Raw genomic sequence first — 13,398 nt, 5'->3', positions numbered from 1 at the left:
AGCGAGGGCCAGCCAACGAGAGCGTACAGGTCGCAATGGTGGGTAGTATATGGGGCTTTGGTGACAAAACGGATTGCACTGTGATAGACTGCATCCAATTTGTTGAGTAGGGTATTGGAGGCTATTTTGTAAATGACATCGCCAAAGTCGAGGATTGGTAGGATGGTCAGTTTTACAAGGGTATGTTTGGCAGCATGAGTGAAGGATGCTTTGTTGCGAAATAGGAAGCCAATTCTAGATTTAACTTTGGATTGGAGATGTTTGATATGGGTCTGGAAGGAGAGTTTACAGTCTAACCAGACACCTAAGTATTTGTAGTTGTCCACGTATTCTAAGTCAGAGCCGTCCAGAGTAGTGATGTTGGACAGGCGGGTAGGTGCAGGTAGCGATCGGTTGAAGAGCATGCATTTAGTTTTACTTGTATTTAAGAGCAGTTGGAGGCCACGGAAGGAGAGTTGTATGGCATTGAAGCTTGCCTGGAGGGTTGTTAACACAGTGTCCAAAGAAGGGCCGGAAGTATACAGAATGGTGTCGTCTGCGTAGAGGTGGATCAGAGACTCACCAGCAGCAAGAGCGACCTCATTGATGTATACAGAGAAGAGAGTCGGTCCAAGAATTGAACCCTGTGGCACCCCCATAGAGACTGCCAGAGGTCCGGACAACAGACCCTCCGATTTGACACACTGAACTCTATCAGAGAAGTAGTTGGTGAACCAGGCGAGGCAATCATTTGAGAAACCAAGGCTGTTGAGTCTGCCGATGAGGATGTGGTGATTGACAGAGTCGAAAGCCTTGGCCAGATCAATGAATACGGCTGCACAGTAATGTTTCTTATCGATGGCGGTTAAGATATCGTTTAGGACCTTGAGCGTGGGTGAGGTGCACCCATGACCAGCTCTGAAACCAGATTGCATAGCAGAGAAGGTATGGTGAGATTCAAAATGGTCGGTAATCTGTTTGTTGACTTGGCTTTCGAAGACCTTAGAAAGGCATGGTAGGATAGATATAGGTCTGTAGCAGTTTGGGTCAAGAGTGTCCCCCCCTTTGAAGAGGGGGATGACCGCAGCTGCTTTCCAATCTATGGGAATCTCAGACGACACGAAAGAGAGGTTGAACAGGCTAGTAATAGGGGTGGCAACAATTTCGGCAGATAATTTTAGAAAGAAAGGGTCCAGATTGTCTAGCCCGGCTGATTTGTAGGGGTCCAGATTTTGCAGCTCTTTCAGAACATCAGCTGAATGGATTTGGGAGAAGGAGAAATGGGGAAGGCTTGGGCGAGTTGCTGTTGGGGGTGCAGTGCTGTTGACAGGGGTAGGAGTAGCCAGGTGGAAAGCATGGCCAGCAGTAGAAAAATGCTTATTGAAATGTTCAATTATGGTGGATTTATCAGTGGTGACAGTGTTACCTATCTTCAGTGCAGTGGGCAGCTGGGAGGTGTTCTTATTCTCCATGGACTTTACAGTGTCCCAGAACTTTTTTGAGTTAGTGTTGCAAGAAGCAAATTTCTGCTTGAAAAAGCTAGCCTTGGCTTTTCTAACTGCCTGTGTATAATGGTTTCTAGCTTCCCTGAACAGCTGCATATCACGGGGGCTGTTCGATGCTAATGCAGAACGCCATAGGATGTTTTTGTGTTGGTTAAGGGCAGTCAGGTCTGGGGAGAACCAAGGGCTATATCTGTTCCTGGTTCTAAATTTCTTGAATGGGGCATGTTTATTTAAGATGGTTAGGAAGGCATTTTTAAAAAATATCCAGGCATCCTCTACTGACGGGATGAGGTCAATATCCTTCCAGGATACCCCGGCCAGGTCGATTAGAAAGGCCTGCTCGCTGAAGTGTTTCAGGGAGCGTTTTACAGTGATGAGAGGAGGTCGTTTGACCGCTGACCCATTACGGATGCAGGCAATGAGGCAGTGATCGCTGAGATCTTGGTTGAAGACAGCAGAGGTGTATTTAGAGGGGAAGTTGGTTAGGATGATATCTATGAGGGTGCCCGTGTTTAAGGCTTTGGGGAGGTACCTGGTAGGTTCATTGATAATTTGTGTGAGATTGAGGGCATCAAGTTTAGATTGTAGGATGGCTGGGGTGTTAAGCATGTTCCAGTTTAGGTCGCCTAGCAGCACGAGCTCTGAAGATAAATGGGGGGCAATCAGTTCACATATGGTGTCCAGAGCACAGCTGGGGGCAGAGGGTGGTCTATAGCAGGCGGCAACGGTGAGAGACTTGTTTTTAGAGAGGTGGATTTTTAAAAGTAGAAGTTCAAATTGTTTGGGTACAGACCTGGATAGTAGGACAGAACTCTGCAGGCTATCTTTGCAGTAGATTGCAACACCGCCCCCTTTGGCAGTTCTATCTTGTCTGAAAATGTTGTAGTTTGGAATTAAAATGTCTGAATTTTTGGTGGTCTTCCTGAGCCAGGATTCAGACACAGCTAGAACATCCGGGTTGGCAGAGTGTGCTAAAGCAGTGAATAGAACAAACTTAGGGAGGAGGCTTCTAATGTTAACATGCATGAAACCAAGGCTATTACGGTTACAGAAGTCGTCAAAAGAGAGCGCCTGGGGAATAGGAGTGGAGCTAGGCACTGCAGGGCCTGGATTCACCTCTACATCGCCAGAGGAACATAGGAGGAGTAGAATAAGGGTGCGGCTAAAAGCAATAAGAATTGGTCGTCTAGAACGTCTGGAACAGAGAGTAAAAGGAGGTTTCTGGGGGCGATAAAATAGCATCAAGGTATAATGTACAGACAAAGGTAAGGTAGGATGTGAATACAGTGGAGGTAAACCTAGGTATTGTGTGATGAAGAGAGAGATATTGTCTCTAGAAACATCATTGAAACCAGGAGATGTCATTGCATGTGTGGGTGGTGGAACTAATAGGTTGGATAAGGTATAGTGAGCAGGACTAGAGGTATATAGAGTATCAATCTATGTGTGGTAGGCAAACAAAAAGGCAAACAAAAAGTAGATTGAAATATAATTCAGGATTGTCTTCTACCGAGTCATTCTTCATCCTGGCCACCAGTGCTCGCACTTGGTCTGGGATGTCCCTTAAAAACAAACAGACAATCCAACATCACTCTTCAGCAACAGTATAAAAACTACAAAACATATTCAGTAAAACATAGTCAGTCAGAGAGGCAGGTATGTCTGGATAGAAGAGTATCATATGGACTGGTGATGAGACTCACTTGGCTCTTTCTCCGGCCACAGCCTGGTTGAGGAAGGCCTGAGTGGTGTGCTCTTTGCCTTTGCCCACTGAGTAGCCAGTCAGGGAGGGGTTAAACTCACGCAGGATATCTGAGCAGCAACACAAAAGACATATCCGTCAAACCTGAATACATTGATAACAATGCACATAAAACAACAGCATGTTTCTTACTCTTCTGAATGTAAATGTGTGAATGTGTATTCCAGTCTTTGGGCAACATTTTGGCTCCACAATTAGCCTGATAGCGAAGACAAGACGACATCAACACGAAGGGGACTCACTGGGAAGAGTGGTGACGGTGGTGAGGTTCTCGTCTCCACCGACACTGAGAAACACAGAGGCTGGTTATAGACTATTTAGAGATGTAAACCATATAGATTAGTGTCCACTACCTCCAGGTAACCCACAGCAAAGGAAGACGAACTGACATTGACTCTGCACTTTGTACTGCAGTGTCGTTGTAGGAGCGATAAGGACCCTTTATGATAAGGACCCACCTGTATGATAACCCCCTGTACTGCGTCCGGACATCCAGTAGGTTGATTACGCTGGATCCCGATCCGACACCGTTGCCCGCCTGCCGGATCGGTCAAAGCGTGTGTTATAAATATAGCAATAGCATGAGTGTAATAATACTGCTAGCAATAAAATATGATGAGCAACAGTCCTACAACTGGGGTAATGTAGATTACTTCACTAATGTACCATCCACTATAGTACAGATAAAAGGTAAACAAGGGACAGGTGACTTACAGTCAGAGAGTCGCCCACTGCAGCTACTACTTTAATATCGCCAGGCCGGAGGGCGTGAACTGTGAACGCATAGAAGATCAGGTGATGAGAATGATGTAAGGCAAAATGGATCCAGGGAGCACAATCAGAAACCTGTTGACATCGCACTGTCTGTTTTCTAAAACTTTTTTTTGCCCATTTTTAATTGGGGCTATAACAGTCTATCACTAGTACTTTTGAAAGGTTTTTCAACCTGAAGGAAGTGTGGTTTGAAGAGACTGTAATGCATTCAGAAAGGTGTTGTGAAATTCAGAAGATCATCAGGCAATATTGTTTTATGATCTTCTGTGTAGAAAATAACTTTATCATTGATGATGTTATTTTATCCCCCAGTGCCTGGTCTTATCCATTCGGTTCTATTGAGTCTAATGGGCAAAGTAGAGGGAAACGGAAGTCTTATCTTTCAGCGATGGGGTCATAATATGGTGTAGCTTAAACAGGTCAAAGGATAGAGCCACATTTGCAAGACGAAAAACAGAAACTGCTTTGTTTATTGCAACGATCCCTAGTTTGGGAAACACTGCAGTAAGTGCAGGGGTTATACAAGACCAGGGCATACTGGCTGTGTCTCAACAAATAAGCTCTATATTGTACACTGTACGTTGTATAGTGCGAGGATTCCTCTCACCTGAGGTGGGTGGGGAGTTGGAAGGGCTACGGTCTTCGCAGGGCATATGAGAGCCCATGATCTGACGACAAGGCACGCAGAGCACATCCAGAGTCATTACCATGTTTAATGTGTATGCAGAGACCACCATGTGCAGGGGTCTAATAGTCATAGAGTATCAGGCCTCATACATGACAACAATAACTCACAGGGTTGAGAAGAGGAGAGGGCTCACTGGTATGATCTGATGGAGAGTTACTCTCTGTTCTCAGGAAGGGCCGGTCCTGTGTGTGTGAGTGAGTGAGTGAGTGAGAGAGAGAGAGAGAGAGAGTGAAGATGAAGGTTTGAAAACAACAACAGCATTATTTATCAGTTGTATGAATCATACTATACTGTGTGAGACTTTTATAGGCAGCTCATAGTACAGTATGTGCACAATGTACAGTACATTATTTTATTTCGACACTATACTGTATTTGCCAGACTTCAGGCAGGGGTTCAAATAGTATTTGTGTTCTTTTAACTACCTTAGCTGCACTTTATTGAGCTTGTTTGGTACAATGGAACCAATGAATAGGCCCTAAAGTACAAACCACACTCATCTGGCACTCCAGGCAGTCTCAATGAAAGTATTTAAAAGAAAACTACTTGAACCCAGGTGTGGTGTGTGTTGGAGGCCACACTCTCACCTCACTGGGGCATAGCACAGAGATAATCATGCTATTTTCCTCCATGGTCTGCTGGCCTATGGTGGGCTGCAGCTGAAAAACAGAAAACAAGTCTCCTTTGTTTGCCTTGACTAGAACTAAGAGCCGAGACAATGCCACAGTGTGTTAGCAGCATGTGTAGTATTTTGTGTGACGCACCAAGTTGGCCCACATCTGTACTGCCAGTTTGTCGGTGTGTTGTTCACCCGCTCTGGGGGCAGCGCTCTGTACATAGATTAACATTTGTGTTACACACACTGACACACGTATGCATCAGAAATGCTAGCGTACGCACGTACCAGTATGCAAGCGTACGCACACACCATAACAACTCAACTCTGCATCACACAATAGGATAGGCACATTCATGTATAAAAATTGTAGGGAGGGTTTAATGGCTTGTCACTCACAATAAAAGAGGCGGGTTCTGATGTGATGAAGGGAGCATCCTGCAGTAGGACGGTGAAGTCATCTCTGTTGCTGTACCACTGCTTCTCCACCAGGTGTCGATCAAGGGACTCCTATTGACCACCATGAATAGTAGTTTGTAAAAAAAAAAATATATATATATATAAAACACCTTTTTAACTGAAATATTGGTCTACTAAATCCCCAGCAAGGAGAGACGAGTGTGCCACTTTCATTTTAACTTGTAAAGTCCCCTGTACTACAGCCCCTTCCGTCCATAGCTCCTATAGACCTACTGTATGTTGTTTACCGTATTTTATGCACCGTATGGTTTTTTTTATGATGCAAAATATTTTGGGGGGTAAAAACAGACAATAACATGCAATCTAACCTCATTTTATCTTATTTGTATAGTGGAAAAAATGTAAACAGCACATACAGTGGGGAGAACAAGTATTTGATACACTGGTGATTTTGCAGGTTTTCCTACTTAAAAAGCATGTAGAGGTCTGTCATTTTTATCATAGGTACACTTCAACTGTGACAGACGGAATTTAAAACAAAAATCCAGAAAATCACATTGTATGATTTTTAAGTAATTAATTTGCATTTTATTGCATGACATAAGTATTTATCAGAAAAGCAGAACTTAATATTTGGTACAGAAACCTTTGTTTGCAATTACAGACATCATACGTTTCCTGTAATTCTTGACCAGGTTTGCACACACTGCAGCAGGGATTTTGGCCCACTCCTCCATACAGACCTTCTCCAGATCCTTCAAGTTTCGGGGCTGTCGCTGGGCAATACGTACTTTCAGCTCCCTCCAAAGATTTTCTATTTGGTTCAGGACTGGAGACTGGCTAGGCCACTCCAGGACCTTGAGATGCTTATTACGGAGCCAATCCTTAGTTGCCCTGGCTGTGTGTTTCTGGTCATTGTCATGCTGGAAGACCCAGCCACGACCCATCTTCAATGTTCTTACTGAGGGAAGGAGGTGGTTGGCCAAGATCTCGCGATACATGGCCCCATCCATCCTCCCCTCAATACGGTGCAGTCGTCCTGTCCCCTTTGCAGAAAAGCATCCCCAAAGAATGATGTTTCCACCTCCATGCTTCACGGTTGGGATGGTGTTCTTGGGGTTGTACTCATCCTTCTTCTTCCTCCAAACACAGCGAGTGGAGTTTAGACCAAAAAGCTCTATTTTTGTCTTATCAGACCACATGACCTTCTCCCATTCCTCCTCTGTATCATACAGATGGTCATTGGCAAACTTCAGACGGGCCTGGACATGCGCTGGCCTGAGCAGGGGGACCTTGCGTGCGCTGCAGGTTTTAATCCATGACGGCGTAGTGTGTTACTAATGGTTTTCTTTGAGACTGTGGCCCCAGCTCTCTTCAGGTCATTGACCAGGTCCTGCCGTGGAGTTCTGGGCTGATCCCTCACCTTCGTCATGATCATTGATGCCCCACGAGGTGAGATCTTGCATGGAGCCCCAGACCGAGGTCGATTGACGGTCATCTTGAACTTCTTCCATTTTCTAATAAATGCGCCAGTTGTTGCCTTCTCACCAAGCTGCTTGCCTATTGTCCTGTAGCCCATCCCAGCCTTGTGCAGGTCTACAATTTTATCCCTGATGTCCTTACACAGCTCTCTGGTCTTGGCCATTGTGGAGAGGTTGGAGTCTGTTTGATTGAGTGTGTGGACAGGTGTCTTTTATACAGGTAACGAGTTCAAACAGGTGCAGTTCAAACAGGTAATGAGTGGAGAACAGGAGGGCTTCTTAAAGAAAAACTAACAGGTCTGTGAGAGCCGGAATTCTTACTGGTTGGTAGGTGATCAAATACTTATGTCATGCAATAAAATGCAAATTAATTACTTAAAAATCATACAATGTGATTTCTGGATTTTTGTTTTAGATTCCGTCTGTCACAGTTGAAGTGTACCTATGATAAAAAATTACAGACCTCTACATGCTTTGTAATTAGGAAAGCCTGCAAAATCGGCAGTGTATCAAATACTTGTTCTCCCCACTGTAGATGTTGGGGATATAGGGGAGATGACATAGATGTAAGACATTGAACCTGGAGGACTTGAGTGAGGATGGCCTTCAGTAGTCTGAGCTCCCCTTCATGTTTTTCCTCCATACATTGACACATCCTGTCAATAGACATAGAAGCAGTCAAATGCCTACCAGAAACTATAGATTGAAATCACTGAAGAATTTCAAACTCAGGGAATGAGTGCACCGACTGATTGAGGAGTTGTGCAATTGGTTGAGAAAGTCACCTGTTCTGATAACGAAATCCAGTATCATACTCTCCATACCACAGTGCAACATTGACAATGGTCCGCTTCAACTGCAAACACATTAAGAGCAATCTTAACGATCATCTAAATGACTGTACTGTAGCATTGCTGAGAGTGTCACACGAGTCACCAAAACCCACCTGCGACTGCAGCACCTGCAGCGCAAGATCCACCTGATGGACAGCTGCTTTGATTGTCTCGCTGACCTGCGTACACACAAACACTCACTCAAAGGAACGCAGCCATGAACACTGTAAAGTCATGAAATGAAGACGTGGACTGAAATCCAGACATGTGAGGTGGCTGCTGACCTGGTCCTGACATACACAGAGCTCATCCACCTGAACGAATAGCATCACCAGCTTCCAGTCTGTGTCTAGCTCAACGGCCTATCAGAGAGAAGAACAGACACAGTCAGAGACGACAACCAGGGAAGCTGTTCTGATTCTATAGGACAATGTGTTAGGTGGTGTAGAAGGAGAGTCGCTTGAATACCTGGTTACTCATGAGGGAGAGTGGTAGTTCCTTTGCCTGCTCGACAAGAGCCCTGCAAATGAACAAAACATGGTCTGAAATACTACTTTTCTCACTCTTTCTTTCACGCTCTTTCTCTGTCTTTACTCACACAGGGCGCAAGTGTAGTTGTGGTTTACCTGTGCTGTGAGGATTCAGAATAGAGGTTTGTCTGACCAAGGAGAGTACTGGTCATTGCAGGGTTAAACATGGTCAGCAACTCTAGCGGGGCAGAGAGTAAGGGGGGAGGAAGTTGCTTGATTATGAGTGAAATCAACATTGTCATATGCACACGACTTGGCACTTTATGGCGTGAAAAAAAATATTAGAGGAAATGGCCCCGTATGATTTATATACTAAGTACTGTATGTACTTTCTATATAGATATACTGTAGATACACGTGGGCAAATTGGTTTGACCAGACACGTAGGACTGTCTTGGTACTAACATGCAGGAAGTGCCACGTGAGTTGAGAGTACAGTGTGTCTATCACTTTCATCTTTATTTATGTTCTTTTGTATTGTGTGAGAGGTACAATAGTCTTTATTGCTTCCTTGTGAAATTCTTTCTTGTGAAATTGTTGGCAGTAAAGACTGGTGGTTCTATCGTTAGTATTGTCAGGGTTGGTACTGATACCGGACCGATAAAGATGTCACACAGTAGTGTGAGGTTTATGAATTGATACTAAAATGAACATAATAACCTGTTAGATGGGAAACTGTTCATTCTTATATTTGTGTATTGTCTAAAAAAAACGACAATTATTTGTATGTAATGACACGTGAAACCGTTCAACAGTTACAGTAGTTTCTATAAGAGCAGGCCTAACACTCCCACTATCTCAAGTACATCATTTCTTCCAAACGTGTTCAGTTTTTCAATGCTTTTATCCTTTCCCGCACAAGCCTATCGTTGAAAATGGTTCCGAAGACAAATAAATTGTTTAAAAAGGTAAAAACCTCATTTCTGTCTGGTTCTAGATTATCTTGATGAATAGAGATGAGAATTCTACGTAAGTATACACGAGGGTCAGATTGCAATGGGAGGACATTTGGCATGGAAGAGGAAGATCTATCAGCAGGCCAAAATGTCTTATCAACCAATAAGTGTGTTTTTATTGAGATATTATTTGATGCGGTCTGTAATTTGGTGCTGAAGGTCACATGAAATTAGAATTTGTATTTGTGTGTACTTGTGTCTGTCTATGTTTATAGCCTGGGTTTGAATACATATTTTCACAATAATATTAGACTGTGGAGCAAGATCTTTTCTTCTGTTTCAAAGAACTGGTTTGATACATTGAGAAACCCCCAAACCCTCATGAATAGCAGGGGCTTACCATGAAGTCTCGATAACACTCTGGACAGCTCGCTGCTGCAGAGAGGGAGAGAAACAGAAGTTTGAAAAACCTTTCTGCGTTCACATTGACACTAGGGATGATTCAATATTGACACCTGGTAGTGTTCCCTTATCTATCAAGGTTAGATACATTTGATGTGCTGGTTACCTGTGTGTGTGGGGAAGTCCAATGGCAGAGAGCACAGCCACATCTGAGGGTCTGACACTGTGAGCTGGAGAGAAAATTGTGAAATTAGGAGCTGACCTGAGGCTGCACTGGTTGATCGTTCAGAACAGCCAACTCAACTCAAAAAGGACTAAAGAGACTGAAGATATGCACTGAGTATACCAAACATTGGGAACACCATCCTAATATTGAGCTGTGTCCTTGGAACAGCCTCAATACGTCGGGGCATGGACTCCAGATGTTGTCGAAAGCGTTCCACAGGGATGCTAGCCCATGTTGACTCCAATGCTTCCCATAGTTGTGTCAAGTTGGCTGGATGTCCTTTGGGTGGTGGACCATTCTTGATACACACATGAAACTGTTGAGTGTGAAAAACTCAGCAGCTTTGCAGTTCTTGACACAACCGGAGCGCCTGGCACCTACTACCATTCCCCATTAAAAGGCACTTCCATTTTTTGTCTTGCCCATTCACTCTCTGAATTGCACACACACACAATCCATGTCTCAATTGTCTCAAGGCTTAAATATCCTTATTTAACCGGTCCCCTCCTCTTTATCTACACTGATTGAAGTGGATTTAACAAGTGACGTCAATAAAGGATCATAACTTTCACCTGGATTCACCTGGTCAGTCTATGTCATGGAAAGAGCATGTGTTCTTAATGTTTTGTATACTCAGTGTATCTCTACATTCTTGTTGGCCAGACATATAATTGAATGACCTCAAAGACATCAAGCAGAGTACAAGGCCAGATCATACTGTTCTTTACCCAGTAAAGATGTACTTTCCCTCCTCGGGCTGTCAAGCCATTGATAACAACTACTGTATATCGCTAATGACTGATTAGTGAACAGACTCACCTGAGGAGGGAAGGGTCTTGGAGAGAGAGATCTGAGTGCAAGGCTGTGCAGAGGCTGGGAATAACAAAGCGACATTACAGGTCACATACTATGGAGATTAATACAGTATCTTTTTTATACAATCAATGTTGCTTACTGCTATATGAATGTGGAAAGCATACGTGAAGTGTGCACACATTAAATAACATCTTAGTTTCTCTCAAATGCTTTCTCAGAGCCTATTTGCTCCATGAATTTAGCGTTATCATCTTAGAAGAGAGGCGACAAGAACACATTCAACAAGAATGCTGTCGTGTCCCCTACAGTATCAATGAGAGAGTTTGTTGTCCCATATGATTTATACTGTTTTTGTCTCACTCCCGAAAGTCTGTCAAGGTCCCCAAGATGTTACTTTAACTATGCAGAAATACATTAAAATGGTGTAACCAAAGCGGGCAACAATACATCAATTACACTGAAATATGAGAGACCTCAGGCATGCCAATAATCACCACAAAAATACAACTTGACTCTACTTGTGATATTTCCCAAATACCATTCCTGCGACCACGAAACACAAGGCCACTGGTATTCTTCAATTTATCCAGTTTGTAAACTTTTATGTTTAAAATAATCAGAGAGTTTGAGTATAGAAGTGCATAGAAACCTGGTTCTGTGGAGAACCCCAGCAGAGCTATAACCAGTAATGGAAGCATCCTTTGTCTGTCAAAGTTTGTCCTCATAGGCCACCTGTTGTCTTCTGTCTGTCTTTATGTCTGACTATCTGTCTGTTTGTCTAACAGCTCAGCTGTCTGGGCTTATTGTCCTTTACCGTCCTGCTTCCTCAACCTCGCGGTTTGATGTGATTCAAAGGTGCACCTATCCAGGATATATAATACACATCATGCATATGCATATTATGCATAGTGGGAGGGGTTGTGCATGGCTGTGAAATTGTTACATCCCATAATTACAGGAAGAAAGTGAAAGCAAAGATGAGATAGAGAGAGAGAGGCAGCCCCGTCTAAGCTATTCCCTTTCCTTGCACCCCTGAAGCTAGGACAGCATAGTCCCTGCCCATTTTACGAAAACCTCTGATCCTTGATGAAAACCTGCTCCAGAGCGCTCAGGACCTTAGACTGGGGAGAAGGTTCACCTTCCAACAGTACAACGACCATAAGCACACAGCCAAGACAATGCAGGAGTGGCTTCGGGACAAGTCTCTGAATGTCCTTGAGTGGCCCAGCCAGAGACCTTACTTGAACCCGATCTAACATCTCTGGAGAGATGTGAAAATAGCTGTGCAGTGACGCTCCCCATCCAACCTGACAGAGCTTGAGAAGATCTGCAGAAAATAATGGGAGAAACTCCCCAAATACAGGTGTGCCAAGCTTGTAGCTTCATACCCAAGAAGACTCAAGGCTTTAACGCTGCCAAAGTTGCTTCAACAAAGTTCTGAGTAAAGAGTCTGAATGCATATGTTTGTAGATGTGATATTTCAGGGTTGTTTTTTTTTATACATTTGCTCAATAAAAATAAAAAAAGTATTTGCATTGTCATTATGGGGAATTGTGTATAGATTGATGAGGGGGAAAAAACTATTTATTCCATTTTAGAATAAAGCTGTAACGTAACAAAATGTGGAAAAAGTCAAGGGGTCTGAATACTTTCCAAACAGTAAGTCGTTCTGGATAAGAGTGTCTGCTAAATGACTCCAATATCAATGTGAACAGTGCCAATGAGAACCTTCCTCGACAATCTTTTTTTTAATGAATCATTATTACATACTTTAAAAGTTGTTTAGAAATGTGTGAATGACTTCCATTAGCCTGCTAACATTTACAAATGTGGGAGTCATGATTTAAGGCGAGGAACCACAGGCTGAAAATAAAATGTTCAATTTATAAATTCTGAGATTTTTTTGTATATCTGTAACTTTCACTAATTATTATTCATGATTCAATCAGGACTATCCATAATCATGGTAGCATCCACATTAATGTAAAAGTGTAAATGTAAAAAATAAAAGTGACTCCAAAATAACAGCATAAATTATTTACAAAAAGGGCTGTCTTTTCTAAACAGTTCACCCCAAATGGATGAAAATAACCTCAAATTAAAGCTGACAGTCTGGACTTTAACTTGGGGTGGCAGGTTAGAGCGTTGGACTAGTAACCGGAAGGTTGCAAGTTCAAATCCCCGAGCTGACAAGGTACAAATCTGTCGTTCTGCCCCTGAACAGGCAGTTAACCCACTGTTCCTAGGCCGTCATTGAAAATAAGAATTTGTTCTTAACTGACTTGCCTAGTTAAATAAAGGTAAAACAAATTAACTTCATTGTAGTCATTGTATCATTTCAAATCCAAAGTGCTGAAGTACAGAGCCAAAATAAAACTAAATGTGTCACAGTCCCAATACATTTGGAGCTCACTGGATGTAGTAACTTACTTTGAAGAGATTGTGATTGGGTCTACAGTGCCTTCAGAAA

The 13,398-nt window shown here is 43.1% G+C and overlaps 1 protein-coding gene across 1 annotated transcript in view; it reads right to left on the bottom strand.

The window, feature by feature from the left end:
- LOC139415298 (phospholipase B1, membrane-associated-like) overlaps positions 1-11,653 on the bottom strand; it is a 34,729-nt gene extending 23,076 nt beyond the window's left edge. Inside the window, exons 1-20 of the mRNA XM_071163325.1 lie at positions 11,578-11,653; positions 10,932-10,985; positions 10,053-10,116; positions 9,885-9,919; positions 8,685-8,766; positions 8,527-8,578; positions 8,343-8,420; positions 8,172-8,237; positions 8,011-8,081; positions 7,806-7,881; positions 5,724-5,834; positions 5,473-5,538; positions 5,296-5,367; positions 4,816-4,890; positions 4,628-4,688; positions 3,961-4,019; positions 3,705-3,784; positions 3,489-3,532; positions 3,188-3,296; positions 2,995-3,046 (exon numbers count right to left, since the gene is read on the bottom strand). Of these exons, the coding sequence (XP_071019426.1) occupies positions 2,995-3,046; positions 3,188-3,296; positions 3,489-3,532; positions 3,705-3,784; positions 3,961-4,019; positions 4,628-4,688; positions 4,816-4,890; positions 5,296-5,367; positions 5,473-5,538; positions 5,724-5,834; positions 7,806-7,881; positions 8,011-8,081; positions 8,172-8,237; positions 8,343-8,420; positions 8,527-8,578; positions 8,685-8,766; positions 9,885-9,919; positions 10,053-10,116; positions 10,932-10,985; positions 11,578-11,653 (1,383 nt within the window). The remainder of the gene's footprint in view (positions 1-2,994; positions 3,047-3,187; positions 3,297-3,488; positions 3,533-3,704; positions 3,785-3,960; positions 4,020-4,627; positions 4,689-4,815; positions 4,891-5,295; positions 5,368-5,472; positions 5,539-5,723; positions 5,835-7,805; positions 7,882-8,010; positions 8,082-8,171; positions 8,238-8,342; positions 8,421-8,526; positions 8,579-8,684; positions 8,767-9,884; positions 9,920-10,052; positions 10,117-10,931; positions 10,986-11,577) is intronic.
- Positions 11,654-13,398: the final 1,745 nt, after the last annotated feature.

Source organism: Oncorhynchus clarkii, chromosome 8 (assembly GCF_045791955.1).
Source record: "Oncorhynchus clarkii lewisi isolate Uvic-CL-2024 chromosome 8, UVic_Ocla_1.0, whole genome shotgun sequence".
In the NCBI taxonomy this organism is placed as follows: Eukaryota; Metazoa; Chordata; class Actinopteri; order Salmoniformes; family Salmonidae; genus Oncorhynchus; species Oncorhynchus clarkii.
Note: the sequence above shows the minus strand (reverse complement) of the source record. Positions and strands in the feature narration are given on the sequence as shown.